Below are 21,529 nucleotides of genomic sequence, written 5' to 3'. Positions count from 1 at the left end.
CTTGGCGGAGGCAGGTCGCTCCCTTCTCGGGTGGCAGCGCCCCTTTTGTAGCGCCCCCTGATCGTCGTCAGGAAAAGAGAAATAAGTTCAGTCAGATGAAAAAATTAAGCTGTCTAAAGGAGTTACCGCGGCCCATGTGCGGAGGCTTACCTGTACAGGGGTATCGTCGTGATGCAGGGCGCGAAGGTGACGTGTGCGAACCGTACCAAAGTCCTTTCGTCAATATTCCGTAGAGACTTAACAACGAAGACATCGATAACAGTTGTCCTTCTACATCGAATAATAATTAATAATACGTATTTAAGAAGAAATAAATGTCCGTATTTAAGAGAAAATTAATACATTATCGAAACATAGCGTGAGAAAATTGAGAAGTTTGGAAAGGATTTTTTTTTTGAAATTCTGGATCTTTATCACTTACGTTGACTGTTGAATTTTACTGGTATTTTTCCCATCAACTCACCCATCTCTCACCTACAGGGTCTGTACGGCTATGACGGTAGAGGTTTTGGGCTCGTTATTTCTATCGTCGAACAGAGTTGGCCATGGTCGTGTATTATTTATTTTTTATTTATTTTACAGAGCTTGCCGTCGCCATCTGTCCGAAAGGGAAAGGACTCGCCTTCACCAGAGGCTGCATCCAAATCTCGATATGAGGTTGGTTACAGTTACTTTCCATTTTGATGATCCTCCATGGACAGCGATTATCTGAAGTCTTTCAGCTTGATGTGACGTCGACAAAATAAAATTATATGTCCCACCCGAGATGGGAAAGAAAAAACCTTTAAAAAAAAATGTTTCATTTGTCATGAAGGTGGAGACTAACAATCTCTGGCAAAAGCGCTGACACTTATGACCCATAGTAGTTTTCTAAAAAGCCTCTTGCACTTGTACATGTGTGGTTTATAGTCAGTTCCGCAGGAGTGTCACCGTAGCCCCGTAGTTCTTAATTCCGCAATTCATTATGCGCCGCTGAACAGTCACTCTCAGCCTTGAGGTCCTCGGCGAAGTCTCGGGGGAAACGTGTTTACGAGGTTTCCACGCACCTCATACGTATTCATGCTGCTCAGGTGCTGCGCCACACAGGACGCTACCTGGCGCTTCCCTGCTCTCTCGCTCTCCCCCTCCCTCTCTCCTCTCTCACCTGTCTCGCGTGAGACAGCCAGAGGGTTGTCGACAAATTGCTGGCAACTCTAGACCACGCTTAATGGCCTCCCTCCAAGGTGGCTTAGGAAAGTGAGACGACGGTGTCGACAAATCTTGGGCGGGAGGGGAAGGGAGGATAGTGTACGGTCCCAGGCGATAGGTGACGAGAATGCTGGCTGGCTGGCTGGGTGGTGTGAGTGGATGGGAGAGTGAGGTGGGGGTGGTAGAGAATGTTTCCGCAGCGTCAATTCTTCTTTCTATCTGTTTAGTCGAACTGAACTTTTCTTAATTTTCTTATTAGTCAGTTTTAAAATTTATTCACAATGATTGGTTGTCTTTCCGCCAACCTTCTCCAAAACTTTTGAGAACCCCCCCTCCCGCCCCAAATTATTGAAAAGTTCGAAGTTTGTCGTCTTTCCGTACAGAATTTGTTTCTTTCTGTAAATGTGATTCCTCTTCTGCTTTCTTCTTTCTCATTGCACCCACCCCCTCTTTCTTTCACACTCACACACGCGAGCAGTCAGACAAATGAAAATAAAAAAGCACACCTGCAGTGCACCTGATATTTAATCACTACTCTTGTATCTTGCAGACTTACCTGAGGATACGCTGCAACAGACAGTCACGCCTGAACGGTGAGTAGCTTGTTAGCTGAGCTTTGCTCTTGTGAGTCGAAGCAGTGGCCTGTTGTTTCGGGTGGCTAGGATCGGATGTTTCCTAATACTGCACGTAGCTCATTGAAATCCTGTTAAGACAGACGATTTCTTTTCTGTTTGTTGCAAACTCCAGCGCCCTCGTAAGAGGACCTAAAAGAGCATTAAAAAAAGTGCGGTCTGGTAACAGTTTGGGGGATAATGTGGGTAAGTTACTGCCTTAGTGAAAAGTGTTTTCGCTGATTTGATCCACAAGAGCCTGTAGGTTCAGATATTCGGCACAATTTTTTTTTTTTTTTTTTTTGTTAGGGGTCGGGGTGGAACATTTGATACATTTCACTTGCTGAAAAACACCAACGCTCGCTCAAAACGTTGATCACGTGGTCCTCATTGCTTCCGAATATTCTAGCATCTTTTCACCGGAGGAGAGGGAAGAAGTGTTGAAGGCTAGCATTTAGTGCCCAACCTCTGTATTTTGTCTACTTTTCCAACCCTTCTTAGAAATTTGAGGAAAGTTCGTTGCGCCACACGGGTATCGAACTGCCGCGAGTCCGGGTTCGGATTCCACTCGCCTATCCGCTTTCCCGATTTAGGACAATCGGAGTTTGTGGCTGGGTTCTTCGGATACAGCTGCTAAAGGGTTTATGGCAGCTGGCACAAAAACTTGAACTTCCGACGGCGGTTGTTATCGTACGCCAGTTGGTTCTGCCTGTACTCCAGACACAAAAACCCAAACACGTGCATGAAGTGTTCTCGACAATGTATCGGGCTTGCAGGGTAGATAAAGGTGACATGCGGACTCATGGAACACGTTTACCCTTACATGTCTTCTCATCTTCCTTTTAGTCCTTTCTGGTTTGTCTGCACATTTAAAAACAGGATTGTTTATTTGAGCAAGATTTTCAAATGTAATAAAGCTAATTTAAAAAAGAATCGAACCCACATCTTCGGTGGAACCTTCTACAGAGCGATGTTGTTATCAGTGAAGTTGCTTGTTGCTTGATCGTTACTGGTGTCATGTCTCGTCCTTATTTGTTGTGAGAAAAACATTTTCTCTTGCGAGACTTCCTTTTCTGTTTACTTGATTTACACTCTGAAGTCAATGAAGACTTCACTGTGGAACGCGGGCTGTCTGTATTTTTTTTTTTTTTTAAGGGGTTATGGAGGTTGGGGTTTATAACTGATTCTCTAGTCGCAAGTCTTCTGCCATTAAAGCTTTGTGTTCGGCAGCGCGGGGGCAAGGTGGGTTCTGCATTCCTGCTGTTAGAGATCGTGATTGACACATAGGTGTGTCCTCCCAAACCCCACCCCCCATCCCACCGCCAGCCCCCCAAACCCATTACATCCTACCCCAGTCACCAGTGGCTTTATATCCTCCTCTCCCCTCCCCGTGCGCTGTGCTCCTCCCCTTTTTGTCGCATTGATGTATTAGTGTCGCCAGCGACGCACGAATCGCTCCTTGTCTCCGGGTGAAGCCCCATCCCGCGTCTGATCACACCTTCTCCCATCTCCCCCCACCCACTGTCTCCCTCACCTTTGCCCTACACCGTCTCCCAAACCACCTTCCACCCCCACTGCCTAACGTTGCCACCCGTGATGAGATGCTGTGGGGTGGGTGGTGGGTGGGAAAACTACCCGGGGTGGCTGATTTATCGCCTCCACAACTCAACTGCTCTTGGTAGTGGGTCCAGTCCGTGACCAACCTGGAGTTTGAAGGTCGTCTGTCTTGTCAGGATGTCAGGAGCCGCCGTGTGTCAGCCACGGCAAAGGATACTGTTCCAGGCCCCTAGGTCCCCATCCCTCTCCCATGAATAACATGTCTATTGGCATGCACGAGCGTAGGTAAACCCTAGCACGACGTGAGGAGCATTGGGGAGGGCGGGAAGGGAGGAACAGGCCATTCTGGTCTCACTGTGGGCGTGGTCTGGAAAAATTTCTGGACCCCGGAGGGACGATGTTAACGTTTTGTCGGCTGCTTTAGCATGGTTGCTGGTTAATGAAGAGGACGCGATTTCGATGCCACTATCTTGGCATTGCTTTAAGATGACATTTCCAAACATACACTTCATACAGCTGAACGCAGGCTGCAATACTTAACCATAAGAGTGTGAAATAATAGATAGAGGCGTACACATAAAATTTTCTGCTAGAGATATAGTTTGTTATTGTAATCATGATGTGTCTCCCTTTCTTTCTATTCTTGAGGTAAATGTGCTATCACCACAAATAGAGAGAACTCAACAACATAGATATTAGGATAAGCTTATGTTGCCAAAGCATCTGCCAGTAGCAAGACTGGGTCCAGGTATCAATGAGCCATATCTGTGCTCAAATGTGACCTCGCGAGTTTGACCTCTGTGTATGGTAATGTACCTTGAGAATGGGAGGTGCGTATTCACCCAGATATGGAGAAATATTCAGTAGAAAAACAATTGCACACTATGAGACAAGTAAGACGACAAAAATGAGTATTAGCTGGAGATAAAAACAGGTGTTTGAAATAACACCAATAGCTATAGATGGCAAAGAGTGATTCAATCAAGTTCTGCATTAAAAAAAGCCACTGACACATTGCAGAAATGACCTGTTGCATGCACAAAGAAACTCCCCAAAGAAGGCTAAGATATGGCAACTGACTATATTAAGAGCAGCCAACTGGTTTGCTCAAAACTTGAATAAACGGAACATAAGGCAAGGCAGGAGTTATGCATGTGTCATTTCTTTTGGATTAAGAAATTATCTGACTTGATGATGATGATTATCTTATTATTATAGCACGAAGTCGCAACAAGAAGCGAAGAGTGGGCGAGGAGAACATGAAGGAGACAGTGTGCCCGATCTGTAGTGAGAGACTGACTGGCACTCCTGAGGAGCTGAATGGACATGTGGAAGTGTGTCTGAAGAAAGTGGGTACCAAAGAGCCTTTGTTTTAACTACAACTGAGTAGTGTTCAGGGAGTTGATTGTTTAAATTTTAGAATAAACTGCAACAGCTAGTGCATAATTGTAGTTTCGATTACATGTAGCAGTTTGGATCAAGTGTACATGGAGCCTAGTTCTAGCCACAGGTCAATTGTTGGTTCTGGTTTTTAGGGATGTAGGAGTGTTTAAAGTACGTACTGAACTGCGGATGGTTCAGTGGTCAGGAGCAAAGTCGTGGTAATCCAGATGCATACCAGTCAGCCAAATGCTCCTCAAATAGTAGTAAATTAGCTGAATGTTAGGATTAGGATAATTAATTAACGAACAGGTTTTGGAGGCTGAAATTTGCAGGTTAGTTTTATATTGCCTATATCTACTAATAATTGGGAAAAAAATACGCAAACCATTCAGGTTGGTCTTTAAGTAATACATCATAGACTGTTTTCGCTGTCCATTGCCATGGCGTGGTGATTCTGGCTGTATCTATTCATTGGATGAAATTACTTTGATTCACGTAAATGTGCACTATATATGGCTTTTACTGTCAGCAGCGAAATGAAGGCGAAGAAGAGGCCGTGGATGTGGAAGGAGATGTAGAGGGAGAGCAGTATGAGGAATATACATGGGCAGGACAGACTCGCATTCGGGCAATAACTCTTCTTGAGGGAGGATTTGCAGGTATTTTTTCTTTTATGTCATGGATTTCATTTTATTTCTGTTGTTTCTGAAATGAGTTAAAATTTTATAAAATGATTTAAGAAGTTGGTTGGCAGGTTTCTTAGCAGCTGGAAAACTGACAAAGATGTACAAGTGATTTCTCTTGGAAATTATTTCAAAGGATTCTGGTTAACTCCTTGCATAAAGTTGAGAAGTGTTGAGGAAACAGTCTTCAGATTCACCACAATAAAAAAAATGTTATCACGTTGTTTTATTTAAATTCTTTAAAATGTTTGGACTTCTTGTTGTACATATTCCCCTGAAGAATCAAAATAAAAAAACATTTAAAATGTATTTGTACTAAAATATAATTGGAGTTTTTCAAATCTTGCAAATCAGAGCTCATTTTTAACTTAAGACAATTAAAAAAGTGCTTGTGTGTGTGTATGAATATATATATCGTTGCTTGCTGGAATGTGCAACAGCATCTGGTTTTCAAACAAGCAAGAAAGCTTCAGAAGATGATGGAGATCTGAATGTGGATGGTGATGACTCAGAAGAGTACGGGAAACCTCAGTATCCTTTTCACAAATTATTGTTGCACTTGATTGTATTTTCAATTGTATTTACTTTGAGATAAGATATCTGCCATTATTACCATGGCTTAAACTGTACCATCACATGTTTCTTGACCAAATGTTAAGGAAAGCCATTGATCCAAGTCTTTCTTTAGCATCACAAATGATGAAGTAAACAAGATACCAGACTATGAAAAAAATGACATCATATGAATCAATAATGCTTTTAATAATGCATAAACCATCTCAGGTGTCATTGCTCTTAACACTTGAAGATTTTCTGAAAACGATTTGATGCCTGTGAGCTCTGATGAGCCTGCAGAAGAACGAGAGAGGCAAGCGCTTAGAGGAGCTCTGCTGGGGTGAGTTCTGGCTCTTTATTGTTTTTGTCAACAGCTACTGACATTGACATAACAAAATATTTTTTCAGTGCATCATTCTGGTTTGAACAATGACAAATAGTATTACTGATACTTCATAGGATGAAATAAGTTGATGAGCCAGAATTAATTGTGCCTAAATTTGCATTAAATTTTGAAGGCTTTATGAGTCACACTTTGAAAAAAAAATGAATGCACTATTTATTGAGGTATTCATGAACCATCTATAACAGGAAGTAGTGTACATATCGCCAACATCTGTATGATTCACAGATTTACCAACAGAACTGGACGTGGGGACTCATCTCAAAGCACTTGTGGTGCTGTCACTTGTGATACATGTGATGATATTGGTGGCAGGTGAGTGTCTGGGCATAGTTGGTGTCTCCAGTCATCTCTTTTGGTAGTATTCTCATTTTGCATAACTTTCATTTAGCAATGATTGTCTCCCCCACCCTTTTTTTCCCCATTTTTGTTGAATTTCTTGTGACTTCAGTACACTTAGCTGACATTTTCTTTGGAACCAGGGCTCAAAGCTGCCAACTTTGTTTTCTCTGATAAAATTACTCTAATATGGATGAAAGTCAGTATTCAAATGTGTGAAAACTGTTGACAGTGTCAGTGGATATTTTTCAGCACTGTTTTTATTGCTAGTGTTTAATTATTCACATTTTTTGTTGTTTTGTTTTTAGTGACTCAGTTACTACCAGCAGTCCAGAAGCACTGGTTATGGCACTGAAATCAAGATTGAAGGAGCTGGAGAACTGCAGAGAGAATAAACAAAAATGTTTGATATGTATGGTGAGTGGTTTGACATGTATATGAGTGGTTTGATGTGTATGGTGAGTGGTTTGACATGCATAGCTAGCGATACTTCTCACTTTCTTTTGTCCAACTCATTCGTCCATCCCCTTAGTCATCCTTTATTTTTCTTCTTTTATTTCCATTAATTTAACAATTATAGTTACTTGCTATCTTAGCTGCCCTGCGCTCAATTTTATTGTCACAATCCACTGTCAGTCTACATTGTTTTCAGCAGTAAAAATTGTTTCTTGCAGGATCATTACAAGACTCCATTGACATCAATTCAGTGCTGGCATGTTCATTGTCAGGAGTGTTGGTTCCGTACACTGGGTGCCAAGAAGTTATGTCCTCAGTGTAACATGATTACATCTCCTTCTGACCTGCGGCGGATTTTTTTGTAGAGCGGATTGGTCCTTCCCCATTTTTTTTTACCCCCATTGCATACCAGATCGCCTTATTTTCCAAGAGCTGTGAGGAGGTGTAAACAGCATCTTGTCGAGATGGCAGAAATTAGTAAAGAAATGACAGCTATGGTGACTGTTTTTATTCTGATGACACATCATGGTCGTTCACATAAGTTTCTGCGGCATTTGGCTTAATAGTGTACATTCTGTAAATGTGCTCAAGGTTTATCGCTGCTGATGCATAATGGAACCACTCAAGTGAACAATGCTTCCATCATTTTGCAGCAGTCAGCTTTACTATCATTAAGTTCTACATTGTCGAAAGCATCTTCTGTGTGTTTTAAATATTTGAGTTTTGAAATAAAGATGTAAAATATGTAACAAATGATTGGGAGATGGGAGGGCGAAGAGAGGTATGTCTGCATTTATGCATGAATCCATGCACAGATTATAAATGTCAAAGAAAGCAAAGTATGGGAGATAGTTTCTAAATCTTTTTGCGCATCATTGCAGATACTTTTAGCTCGATTGAGTTTGCATCGGTAAGCTGGTCTTGCTGAAAGACTGTTGTTTCTATGTGCAAGGATAACAATTAAAATAAAGCATTAGAAAGGTAGATAAAAAACAACTTTCTTTTAAAACTTTTGTTCTAGTAACTGCCCCGGTCTGCATTCTGCATTATGGTTACAGTTGTGGATGAGGTACACAGTTATATTTAACTCAGGAATTTTTTTTTTTTAAAGAAGTCCTAGCTAAAGAGTTATTTTGAATGTATTAATTGAAGTCAACATATTTTGTTCTGTTTTTTTTTTTTTTAATATAAGAGATTGGAAAGAATCTGGTACTCAGCAATCATTTATAATCTTGGTTCAATGACCACAAAGCTTTTTATGTATCCTTTCTTTACAAACATTCACCGCCTATTATGTGAGTAAGAGACTTACTGAATTGGTAGTAAATTTTAAAATTCCAGTAATTACCCAAACGGATGTAGAAGTAAAATCTGTTTTAAATCTAAGTGTTAGGTCATGTGTAAGAATATTGGACAGAAGCACTAGTAACAGCTTGGTAATTTAACAATCTCTTGGAATTTTTTTAGAACTACTGGTCTTTAAAAAAAAAATTGGTGTCCCAAGTAAAAATCAGTTAAATATATATTAGAGCCAGATTTTATTGTGATTGTTATTTGCAAAGCAACCTGTCTTGTTATATATGTCTTGTGCTGATTTTTTTTTAAATCTAAACTGGAATATGTAACATTTATTATTCTGGTAGTTGGGGGACATAAAACCAGTCTTCAGTAACAGCAGCTGCATTATGGTGCAAACTGATTGTGTAAATAGATAATGAAAAATTATTGAGAGTGCCTGGACTCCTGAGTGTAGACTTTATTGTTGTTTAGGTAATCTGCTGTAGGATGTTAAGCAGTTTAGTAAACCCTTCTACTTCCCATCCTCTTCCCATCCCAGTGTTGCAAACATTCTGTAGGAATATATATTTTCTTCATATTTCTGATGTTTTTAGCAATAAATGTGATATTTTAGCAAGATTAGGGAAACCATGAAGTGAGTTTATGTGTGTGACATACATTGTTCAGTTCATGAAATATGAATAAATTTCATGACAGCTACATTTGATTGTTTCATGTTTTGGAAATTTGATGTTGGAAAATATTTGTATTTTACTTTATACTATAATCATATTCTATTTACAAACATTACCAACTCATTCAGAGCAGCAAGTGATGCAGTCAAAACTTTTGCGCTTTATGTTGTCATTCCTTTCTTTTACCTTTCATAAAAACTCATTTGTGTAATATGAATGAACATCAGAAGACTAGTAAACCCGAAACAGCGGGTTCAGTGGCATACAGTCCAAGGGAAACAACTAGTTTTATTGCGGCTTTGGAGGTGCTGGAGTTGCTTACCTTGATATTTTCGACTCGGATATTTTGTTGTCGCTTCCCCCTTCTCCACCATCGTCATCAGCAGCTTGACAAATTTATCGTCGATCAGAAGAAAATAGTGAGAATTAAAATTTAAATAAATATGTAGTTAACTTTAAAGATTATCTTGTGAGTCTGAAAAGGCTGAAAAAATGTCAGTAAAATTTGGAGGTTTTTTTTTAGTCATTTTTCTGGAACCGGTTCTATAAATTAGAACTAACTTTAAAAGAGAAAGCACAGTAGACATATAATTCACACGTAAAATGTGTCGCTTTGGAAAGCATTGAAGGTTAAATCTGATTAACAAAAACGAAACAAAAAATAAATAGTGATAAAATATGTTCAAAGTTTTTATTATTGTTGAAATATTGAATTATAAAAGATTTATAAGAATAAAGATATTTTTATTTATATCATCATAATTTTTTTTAAGTTTGTTATGAAATTTAGAGCAAGGGACAATTTTAAAGAATAACTTGGTATGAGAAATCTTTTATCATGACACGTTGCATCAAGTCGTAGAAGGGAATTAATTCTAGTTCAGTATGTCTTACCTTGAGGATAGATTAGAGTTATTTCCCCTAGTACGTAAAACAAGGCGTTGAATAAACGTACGGTAAATTGTAATTTGAAGGACTGAATTTTTCTTTATCGTCATAAATATTTAGTTTTCTGTAGTTTAGTAAACAACTGATTTCTTTTTTATTTCCTTGTTATGTCGAACTTCGTTTTTCTCATCATGCCCTTACTCTCCTTTACTCTTAGTGTCTTGTAGGCTACATTGTTTTTTTCTCTTTTAGTCATTAGGATATACTATATATATTTGGACTATCTCGGTGGAACATCGATTTCTTTGCTGACAGCGTAAAACACCAGAGACACGGCCTTCTATTTTCCTTACATGTGTTACATAGGCAAGTGCACCTGTTCTACTTTACGTGTTCATGACTATTAATTCTCATGGCAGAGGTATTTCAAGTATGGATTGTGAGGACAGTATTATACTAGTTTACATTCTGACCTTTTGTAATCGACACAACAGTCGTAGAAAGCCAACTATTTGATGGTTTGCATCCAGCCATTTTGTCCTGCCCTCTACCAGTCGGGCCTGTAGTACCAGATGTAAGCTGATGATCCACAGATGCTGCCGTCATGCCCTGCTTCTCAGCTGCAGCACATTGCAAACAATAGAATATGTAGCAGCCTGGATGTCCACAATCAAACTGAAAATTAATGACAACAGAACTAATGTCATTCCAACTGCTTCTGATAATCAATAAACTGAAATATGTTCCCGCCTTTGCTATACCTTTACTTTTTCTGGGGTAAATATCTTTCTTAAACCGTCATGTTTCTCGGTGTCAACATCGATGCATCATTATCTCACAAACCTGACATCAATGAAGTCTGTAAGTCCATATTCCTTGAGTTTCAGCAGGATCAGCCAAATCAAACCATTCCTGTCCGTTTCTGCCACCAAGAAACTCAACGTCTGCACCTATGATGTCCCGGTTGTGTTACTGCAAATTCTCTACTCGTCTGACTTCATAACCGCCAACTGGATAAGCTTTAAACTTCCACAGGCGACAAGCAGTCCATGATATAACAATACCAGTTCAAGCTCGCATTAATTACAAAATCACGAAACTGTGCTATTGTTGTCTTCACCGCCTTGCCATAGCATCTGACTGACTACTGACCTCTTCCCACCCGAGTCCGTCTCTTTGGTCTGCTTGTATTTCTCACTTTCTGTTGCTATGCATCAGACGAGAGAGATTCGACAGATGTTCATCCTGTTCCTCTGGCCCTGAATTCTTAGATTTAGAGTTTTTATAGTTTAGAATTCTATGCCTGTGTCTACACGGAAACACGCTCTACAAGTTATTCTCATCATTATCATCTATGCCATCTCGTCGAAACGACCAGCCCAGGTAATTAAACGTGTCTGCAAATGGCAGACTTTAAAAAGTATTCAAAATATATTTTTACTATTCCGACTTCTTCGTCTCACTCTTACATGACGCAGAGATTAACAGTGGTTTAACACATAACAATAAGTATACAAACATTTATAAAAGGCTTCAAATCGACTAACCCGAGTGAAAAGAAGTTTATAAAAAAAAAACATTGCGATGACAGAGTTCCCTTAACTCGCTACCTTGCCTGTGTTTAGCAGACTGCAGCAGCAATAATAAGCAGTAAAGATAAACATACATACTTAGTAGAAAGTAGTACTAGTTGCAGCAGCTATAGCAAATGTAGTTGCTGTACTAGCGAGCAGAGGCAGGAAATATGTTTTGTACATCAGAGTACTCCACTCATGAACACGCTCAGTGAGTATATCCTATATTGTAACCAGTGCCAGTGACCTGCGTGACAGAAATGTGAGAATAAAGACGATAATAAGAACTTTGAAAATCAACATTACTAGTCACACAACAATACATAATAATATCCAAACAATATTTAGTTACTAGAAGTTATAGTGGGACCAGAAAGCACTGGACTAGCACAGAAAGGAAGATTTACATGCTGCGAAAGAGGAAAGTTGAATTCATCAATAAATATTTATCAGTGATGTGTATGTATTCAGAGCTCCCTTGTGCACAATGTTTACGACAAACATGGGCAGTGGTGCATGGACGATATTAATAACGACAATAACAATATAAAATGACAGTGAAAGGACACACCGAGGATAATAATAAATTTATATAGAGCATTTCGTTACTTATCAGAAGGTTCGATGCACTTTACAAGAGATAAGCTAATACACAAAGACATAAAATGCACTTAAAACACACACACACGGACACACGGACACAGTCCACTTCCTGTCAGCAAACAAACGGAGAAGGACACCTCAAAAGACATAAACAAAACAGAAAAAAAACGCACACAAATAAGTGTGGATTCTCGGTTGTATATAATCAGGATACAATATTGATAATAACCATAATCTTTACTGCCTGATATGATGTCTCCCCTTTGTTTCACCCCGAAGTGCCGCGGGTAAAGATGGCGTCTCACGCAGGTTTAGCTCGATGGTCGAGTGTAGAGTAAGTGGGTAAGCATGGAAACAGAAATCTCTCGAAAAAAATTGGTTGCGGACTGAAATATTAACAGGGAGTAGTTCGAATCCCGAGGTACCACTGTACTCTTTCTCTGTCCGCTCCGTGGGACTCTGCTACTAGTGGTGTTTCTATGAGGCCTCGTATAAGTGTTCAAAGGAGAGATATCAAAGTGGTGCTAACCTAAAACTACATACTCTTGATTTTTAAGGGGTCCTGCCATTAATAAAGGTATAGCAAAAGTACGCTCATCTATAAAATTACTGAGGGAAGATGCCCAGTAGACTTTCTACACTATTTTCTACAAAAATGACAAAATCCCTCAGACTTGATATTTCCATACCTAGACTCGACTTATTCAAGACGAGCCTGAAATACTCAGGTAGCGCTCTGTGAAACAGCCTTCCTTCACTCCTTCCACAAACGGAATTCAGTCTATATCAGTTCAAAGCAGGACTTCTACAACATCTATTTAAAAACCTTTGATGGCCTGCAGAGACATTCCATCCAACGTAAGCACTCTTTGCTAACAATAAAAAAGTACATGTATATGTTACTTATTTACTAGTCAAAAGTTCCTGTCAAATTAGACAACAACACCGATCTTTGTACATATTCTAATTTTCTCTCTTTCATGCCTTTGTTTTACAGTTAAGTAGTGTTTTAATCTCCTTTTCTTACATTGAGAGCTTAATGTACAAAGGCATAATTTTGCTAATTGTGTAAATACAGATGTGTCATTTGTCCTTCTCTCTCTCACAGACAGGCTTTGTCATACAGTGTACAGGTATAAGCTATGTCTTACGACTGTACACCAATGTCCAGGTAAAACACAATGTCAAGACTAAGCACTTGTTTGATCCCAAGTTGATACACAGTACATGGCGATACCAATGAATGAACCGCAAAAGTCAAAAGCAGTTCTTCGAGAACATGGAGCAGACGAACCGACGTCAACTTGAGGGCTTTGCCAGTGATCACGTGATGTGTCGGGCCCCGATGACGTCAGTCACGGGACTTCGTGGTGCTTCAGGCATTTCTGATGACTTGGCACCGGTGTATAATCGACTTTTAGATACACCGATTATTCCACAAGTGCCAAATAATTGAACAGCCAGCAGTCGTGTGTCCTCCGTCCTCAGACCTTCTGACACTGACGTACTGCAGGGTCCAGTCTGGACTTTGTCCTCCTCGTGTACCAGCCCGCGACTCCTGCATGCTACCCGACATCTTTCGAGTGAACTGCTGTTTGTTTCTGTCACAATTCTCCACAAAAGTGTGACCCACAATGGCGGATGGATTACAAATCCGACCTCTTCGTAACCATCGAGGAAGAATTCCCAGGTTAAATAATGTAACCATTGTAAAGATGTTCCCCAGTCAGATGATGTAAGAATGACATCAACAGCTATAACCATGATAAAAACATCCTTTAACACTGCACATACATCAATTAAGTATCGTCAAACGAGTCTTGAACTGAAAAGTGTTCTTTTCTTACAAATCTTTCCAGAAATATATTTCCCCATGCATCTGAGATCTGTTCCTCAAATTATGAACCTGCTGCATTGTCTGCTGTAAATATTCCTTGACAACAATTCTATAAAGATTTATCAAAGGCTAACAGAAATCATTCTAAGCAGAATGAAAAGTGAGTTGATGCAATTATTTACACCAAAAGGTAATCGAAAGCTCATCACCTCTACATCGTCACGGAGACAATGCACGCGTCGCATGGCTGGGGAGATAACCAAGCAAACGTATTGTGCAGAGTTGTCGGCTCGATCCGCGTGACACACGTGGGGGCGCAGCGAGGGTGTTGGCAGTGGTGGTGCGGGTACAGGTATTGAGCGATTACAGCCACCCGGACAAGAGCGCCGGCCTCACGGGGCTACTCAGTGACGCAGTCAAGCGCCGTAATTGCCATGTCATGTCGCGCTAATGAGTCTGTCAACACTCGCCCGCCGCCCAATATCTTGCTGGTCTCCAGTTGAGAACCGAGACCACGGAGACTGGCACCACGTGACGACGACATGGGCTGCTGAATTTGTCCCTACATCGCTTGCCACCTGGAGCGAGGGCAACGGCGTGGCCCTGGGGTCAACATGGAGGACTTAGGGAAAAGCGTCTTGTTTCCGAAATTATAAAGTAGCATTCCAGACTGCGCAGACACTATTTAATGTTTTTTACGCTACGATACTGTTGTCACCGCTTTATATGTACAGCCAGGGTAAAACCACATCTCAGGGGTCAGTATATTCTTTATAACTTCGGAAACAAGACTCTTGTCCTGGAATTCCAATGTTGCCTCAGAGCAACTCCTTACCCTCGCTTCATAACTATGGCCCCAGAAAAAGCTCCGTAATCGGTAGTTAGTAACACAAATGATACAAAACTTTAGGTTGCCTTTTTATTAAACTCTCTGAAGTGGACGGCAAACTATTTCATCATTGTAACGATGGAAACTGAAAATGTCTGAGTTATTCTAAGTTAGAAGAGACAGAATCACTTTTGGAAGAAAGTAGAGAAAAGCTGCTGAGATTCAAATAACCAAGCAAACATCTTTGTTGCTATGGTAACAAAAGATTCTAGATGTTGCTAGGTCTACTGTCCGCCAGACAGGCAAATAAACAGGCTTTTCAACTGAGGACAGGTGCCGCCAACAAGAAGTTTCAAAACCCCAAGTCTGAGACTTGCAGCCAGAATCCATTCGACTTCTGTCAACATCAGCCATACGAAAAATTATATCAAAGAATCTTGAAAATTAAACACTTCTTAAAATCCCCATCCTCGGAAACTCTTGCCCGCAAACCATTGATGACACTTCTATGGACTGTGTAGGAGAGCTTCACGAGGTCTCTTGTCGGCGTTCACAGGAGAGCATTCAAATCGGTGCTACTCAAACAAATGTACAATCCAGTGAATTCCCGTCTCTAGGGATCTGAAATTCAACAAAAATATGCTTGTTTGTAAAATACATAAAATGCTCCTAGACTTTCCACACTATTTTTGGCCTTCAACCAACACTTCCATACCAAGAGGCCAGATATTCAAGGTGAGCTTAATGATCAGGTATGTTCTGTGGAGCAGCCGCCATGTGTACCTCCAGCAAACGAAATTCACTCGGTAAAAGTTCAGAAAAGGACTCCTAAAACATTAATATCAAAAACTTTGATCGCTTGCAGAAGTCTCTTATCAAAAGTTAGCAAAACTTGCCGACTACCAACCCTGTATAAATCTTACCGACTACCGACCTGTATACAGACAAGTGAAGTGTACCTTCTTCATTACTCTCAACATTCCTGTACAAATACCCATCTGTGTACATATAATCCGACATTTCTTCAATGTTTTATGGAGCGTCTTTTCGTAGTCCTGTAGTAACTTTTATTTCTAGTTTGGTCTCTCATTTAGCGAGAGTGTAGATGAAAAAAAAGAACCTTTTTCTTACTCCATCACCCTCATAACTAAAGGTTTGTCATTTGTCTACTACTCGAGGTTCGAGAGAAAGAGAGATTTTGTGTGTGTGTGTCCGTGCGAGTGTCCTCTTGTGTTTGTGGCTGTGTGTGTGGGTGTGTTAGTGTGTAGGTGTGAGAGTTTCTCAATGTATCATTGTGTGTGTGTATGTGTGTGTGTGAGCGCAGGCAAACGCTTGTCATGCTGTGTGCCCTGAATGTCTGTGTATGTGTGAGTAGGTATGTGTGTGTGCGTGTGTGCGTGGCTGCTAATGACGGTGTTGGTCTGTTTGATGTGACAGCCTGTCGTTAAGCGCTGCTCTCGCGTGCTAACAATTGGCGCGCAAGGAACGCCGGGATCGTGTCACGTGACCCTTCCTGTGGCGGCCAAGGGAAAGAGTAGGCAACATGCAATTACACATCGGTAATGCGCGAGCTCGTGCGTCGATGTTCCCCCCTCTACATCCCCTCTCCCCCCACCTTCACTACCTCCTCCACACGCGCTCCCCAGTCCACTACCTGGGAGGGTAACCGTAATGGAGGATTGAAAAAAAAAACTCAGCTGCCACATTCTGCAGCAAGCCCATCCATCACTTGTTTTTCATAACACGCTTTCCTTTAAAATTCGTCAGGTTTATTGGTAGGTCTATGTGTCGATGAATCAATGTGGACGCTTTGTCCATTTCTGAGTGGTCCCCCTTTTGTACGAGGTTTACAGATCAACAAATGTCCCCACCACCACCACCACCACCACCACCACCACCACCACCACCACAACCACCACCACAACCTCTTTCCCCGTCCCGCTGACTCAGCTCCGTAATCAATGAACATGCAGCAGACCCGCCACGCGTTCACCTTCGAGCTTAGGAACAATAAATCAGAGGAATGTAAAAGTAGTAATAATAAGAAAGTAATGATGACGATGACGATGATGATGTTGATGTTGATGTTGATGGATGGATTAACGCTTTATAAACAGGTGGTCCTTGTATGTTAGTTTGTTGTTTTTTTTGTTTGTTTTTTGTTTGTTTGTTTGTTTGTTTGTTTGTTTGTTTGTTTGTTTGTTTGTTTGTTTGTTTGTTTGTTGAGCAGTAAATAGTCACAGCTTGCGAGAACGGTGAAGCCCTCGAGTTCAAATCTCGTTTCCGGGACACAGTCTGAGGATGTGCCGCCCGTTGTCTGGCCTGACCGTTGGGAGAGAGAAGAGGTAGAGGAAGGATAATCTTACTCCCCTTCTTCCCCCGTTATCACCGATTTCTGTCAAGAGAGTGAACTGGCCGCAGGGTAAACCTGTTTATCAGATAAACCTACCCTGAGGGTTTATTGACTCGTAACATTAACGTCTTGGGTACTGCACTTTGACTGACAGGTCACGGTCAACTATACTCACGAATGTATGAACAGTCTTGCTTCTGATCGTTCAGAGTTCACTTTCCCTTCCCGTCCTCATGACAACAGTCGTTATCTCTCATTTCCTCACTTTAGTGCAGATGTAATCTGATTGCACAAGACGCAACAAAATAAAATAACAGGAAACAATGAGTCTTGTTTGTTTTTGTTGTTTTGTTTGGTCATTTGTAATTATCACTTCGAATGAGAGATCATATGTTACCGGAAATATGCAGTCATTATTATGAAATTATCGCGGGAGGGCGTTGCGTTCCCTGTTATTAAATCATTAGCAGCTGTCCTCGTCTTACCATCGGTAAAGTTTTACTCAGCGTTTTTCTCATCGCCATCGACGCAAAAAAAAAAAAAAAAAATCGTCGGGATTGGGCTTCGCCACATCGCCACCGACAAGGACGATGGTTCAAAACAACATCCCCACCCCCTCCTTTTATGAAAAATAATCAACCAATCAAATTTCGGAAGATCTGTCACGTGATTCTGGTGTGGCAGTAGTTCGTGCCTGAATTTTGGAGCCAGCGACTGCTCAGGTTCCAGCCCCGTGTCAGCCATTAAAAACATTTTTGTCGCATACGACTCTCAAGCCATCGGCCGATGAAAAGATTACTGTGGATGTTAGAATCCGTCAGCTGTTGTGGTCTGTACAGTGAGACCTGAGGGCAAGATGAACTCTCTGGCAGTGGATGGAGTGCCACTGTGTTAGCCAGTGACAAACTCCGGCCAGGTACATCTGGCACTGGCACTGGCACTGGCACTCTGCTGTCATTCTCATATTCTCTGATCAATAAACAACGGTTGACGCTATTCTTGTCATCACATGCATGCAGTGGCCTTGGACATCCTGGTTCTTCTCCTCCAGCCACATTATAATTATAATATTAAAATATTGTTACCTGTGTATATCTTTGGAATGAATTGAATGATTTATACATAAAGAGAGAAAAAAAATAGATGTGGGTGTTTGTGTTAGTGGGTGTGTACTCCCGTGTATGAGTATGTGTATGTGTATCTTCGTGTGCTTGTTCTTGATCCTCAACGGCGCAGGCGTCTTCAGGACAGTTTAGAACTATGGAAGAGTCGACTGGACGGATGGCTGGCTGACTGTCACTTCAGAAGCGGCCGCTGGCAGTGCCGTTGTCGCCAGGTTTCGTCGTATGACAGACACAACAAAATCATAAATAATAACTGGCCGCTGCCTTCCGCTGGTGAGACTGCGCATGGCAGGAGATGGCGGGCGGCGGTTGCTGTACAGCAGTCTGGTCGCCATCACCTGCTGGTCAATGCTTCGCTGGCACAACAAAATGGCCGCCTCTGGAACTTCACGGAAAATGCGAAGAATGTGCGATGACGAGAGTGTACATTATCCAACCGCTCAAAAAAAGAAAAACAAACTCGAAAGTGATGGTCGAAGCACAAACTGTCATCTTGTTTGCGAAGCAAGCATCTGTTTGTCCGCAACGGAGTTCTCTCGTCTGCAAATTAAATGGAAGGTCTTCGTCGTAACATGTGTTCTTGTTTGCATCACCGGCGAGTTCTCTGTTGATGTCTTCTCCGCAACTCCAGTCCAGCTGTTGTCCGCAACAGAGTGAGGTCTTCTACCCGGGACTGGCAGGTTTTCATCGCAAACCATTGCAACCTCAGCCTCCCAAGCAGACCACAGACTGGGCAACTGTAGAGTCGGTCTAGTCAAGTTCACTGTGATATACGAAGGTATAGCCTTGTCAAGGTCCTTGTGAAAAAAAAGCTGAAGTCAAGTTTGTTGCAACAAGGTCTTCGTCAAGGTTGCTGTGACATAACTGAAACATTGTTGGGGACATACATCCCCATGGCACTAAACTAATTCTGGCGAACTACGAATGCGCCTCCCCCCTCTTCCACCACCAAATAAAATTATTGCTGTCTCCACAACAACGCCTTGATGCCGTTATTTACAAGCCACCATCCTGTATGCCCACTTCCGTGAATAAAAATACAATGATGATAACTGGTGGCCTTGGACCCTGAGACCTATGAATATAACTGTGGCAAGTGCAAATCAGTGGACTTCAGAGATTTCTGTTTTTACAGTATTTGTTTATCAAATCGAGGCTGCACCTCATGACATGTTGGTATTTTGCTGAACATCTATTTTAGACAGAAATCAGTCTTCTAAAACCTCTTACCTTTACTCGAAATCCCTTTATTCAATAGAAATTTGAATGGTCACAAAAATCCTCAAAACATACCATCAAACTCTTCACGAGTATAACGAGAGAGACTACAAAGATGGTTTCCCCTGACCTTCCCTCCAAAATAAATTAATTTTCCTCATCCCCTTTCCTCCAAACAGTCCCTTTCTCTGGAAATCTACTAAAATGTAGAATGGTGTTGACCTAACGACACTCACCCGACCAAAATATATTTAACTTGTTGTTTGAACAAATAAAACTAACAGCACAAATGTAATCGGAGCAGATCGGTAGCAGAAGTCAATATTTTATGTGTTCGTAACGAGATTTAGGACTAGGATGGAAGGAAGAAAAAAGCAATTTTTAATTACGAGTACACAGCACAACAATAATTAAATCATTGTTTAACACCTTAATTACAGCTGGCAGTAGTCGTCATGGCCCCAGTACCCCGGGGTGTGCGGTCCCCGGTGACGAATCTGTTCATGTCGGCGTCTGGGACTTTTTTTTCTTTTTTCGGTCTGAAGAGCGTCTAAAGGGAGAGTAATCTCCATGTTCTTCCGCTTGTTGACGGAAGAATTCACAGCATACAGCACTGTTTGCTCTGGAGATGATTAACGATGATTTTTCTCTCTCCCTCGACAGAATCCAGTTAACTCTCTGGCGATGAAATCGGGTAAACGAACTTCAATGGCGTTGTGTTGGGAGACAGGGAGGGGAGGAGAGAAAGGGAGAAAGGAGAGGGAGTGGAGGGAGGACAGACCGAGCTGTTGTAAAAGTGACGTGTACCTCGTTGTTATTTTTAGCAGCTCCGCTTGAATTTTGTCCAGCACGGGGAATCGAACGCAATGCTTTGTTTGAATAATTAGAAGCTTCTGGTTTCTGCCACACTAGTTCAATCCACTCCTGTACCCCCCAACAACCATACCCGACCCACTGCTGGTATTCGGTAACCGAGGTAAACAGACGACAACAGACGGGATCTGTTTAATCTCTGTCCAACAGTCAGCACGAGATCGGCCAAGCCTCATCAAAGACTTCAGGACCTTCGCCATGTTTGGTGGGGAATCAACCGCTGGTGTGCGGAGCTATTCAGGTGTTGAATGTTCGTCAACCCGCCCCTCACCCCGACACCACACACACACACCTACCCGTCCCACATCCACCCAGCCATCGACACCCATGTATTGTCGGGTCGACTGCCCGGCTGTATCGAGCGGCGTTGCATTATGGGCTCGGACGCAAAATTTGAGCCACGGGAAAAAAAAACGGTCGAGCCAGCGAAAGCAGAGTTCGCTTTTATTTTATTTTTTTTTTTCTTTTCCTTTCTTTCTTTCCTGCCCAGACGGAAGCAGAGCTTAGCAGCAGCCACCGCAAAAATTAAGCGCACGCCAGGTTCAGGCTAGGTCAGGTCAGTGCAGATGTTCGCACAGAGGTCAAAGGTGACCAGCAGACTGAGGTCAGGTGCACCATGAGAGATTTGCTTTAGCCATCCAACGACTGTCTCCTGAACCCCTCATACTCTCACTCATACATTGCGAGTAATTTTACAATAACTTGTCGCCGAGACGACCTTAAACAAGTTCACAGCCACGTGCAGCTCTCCTGATACAGGACTCCCTCCCTCCTTCTCTCTCTCATTCTTTCCCTCTCTCCTCCTCTCTCTCATTCTTTCTCTCTCTCTCCTCCTCTCTCTCATTCTTTCTCTCTCTCCTCTTCTCTCTCATTCTTTTCCCCTCCCTCTCTCTCATTCGTTCACTCACTCACTCGCCTACTTGTGTTGATCGTGTTCACGGTTAGCCTCCCGAGCAGTGCCTCCAGTCACGAGGGCAGGACGGGTGGCTGCATAATTACAAAATGACTTTATTCTGCCGGATGGTTTATGGGGCTGTGTTCTACCCCAGCTTCCCCAGGAGCAGACGGTCTTCAGCCGATCG

The 21,529-nt window shown here is 41.8% G+C and overlaps 1 protein-coding gene and 1 long non-coding RNA gene across 3 annotated transcripts in view; one reads left to right on the top strand and one right to left on the bottom strand.

Annotated features, from left to right (window-relative positions):
* The window catches only part of LOC112574072 (E3 ubiquitin-protein ligase Rnf220-like), a 39,291-nt gene extending 30,116 nt beyond the window's left edge, over positions 1 to 9,175 (top strand). Inside the window, 9 exon segments of the mRNA XM_025254907.1 lie at positions 583 to 657; positions 1,739 to 1,781; positions 4,575 to 4,705; positions 5,272 to 5,398; positions 5,863 to 5,953; positions 6,231 to 6,317; positions 6,609 to 6,695; positions 7,028 to 7,136; positions 7,394 to 9,175. Coding sequence (XP_025110692.1) covers positions 583 to 657; positions 1,739 to 1,781; positions 4,575 to 4,705; positions 5,272 to 5,398; positions 5,863 to 5,953; positions 6,231 to 6,317; positions 6,609 to 6,695; positions 7,028 to 7,136; positions 7,394 to 7,540 — 897 coding nt within the window. The 3' untranslated portion in view covers positions 7,541 to 9,175.
* The window catches only part of LOC112574139, a 30,446-nt gene continuing 17,262 nt past the window's right edge, over positions 8,346 to 21,529 (bottom strand). The window contains exons 2-4 of one of the 2 annotated variants that reach the window (XR_003101363.1): positions 11,707 to 11,857; positions 10,510 to 10,656; positions 8,346 to 9,534 (exon numbers count right to left, since the gene is read on the bottom strand). This is a non-coding gene — a long non-coding RNA (uncharacterized LOC112574139). Of the gene's footprint in view, positions 10,657 to 11,706; positions 11,858 to 21,529 lie in introns of both variants that reach the window. The other variant, XR_003101362.1, reaches the window with a different exon arrangement.

This window comes from Pomacea canaliculata, linkage group LG10 (genome assembly GCF_003073045.1).
Source record: "Pomacea canaliculata isolate SZHN2017 linkage group LG10, ASM307304v1, whole genome shotgun sequence".
NCBI classification, from domain to species: domain Eukaryota; kingdom Metazoa; phylum Mollusca; class Gastropoda; order Architaenioglossa; family Ampullariidae; genus Pomacea; species Pomacea canaliculata.
The sequence above is the reverse complement of the archived record's forward strand: the minus strand, read 5'-3'. Positions and strand labels throughout refer to the sequence as shown.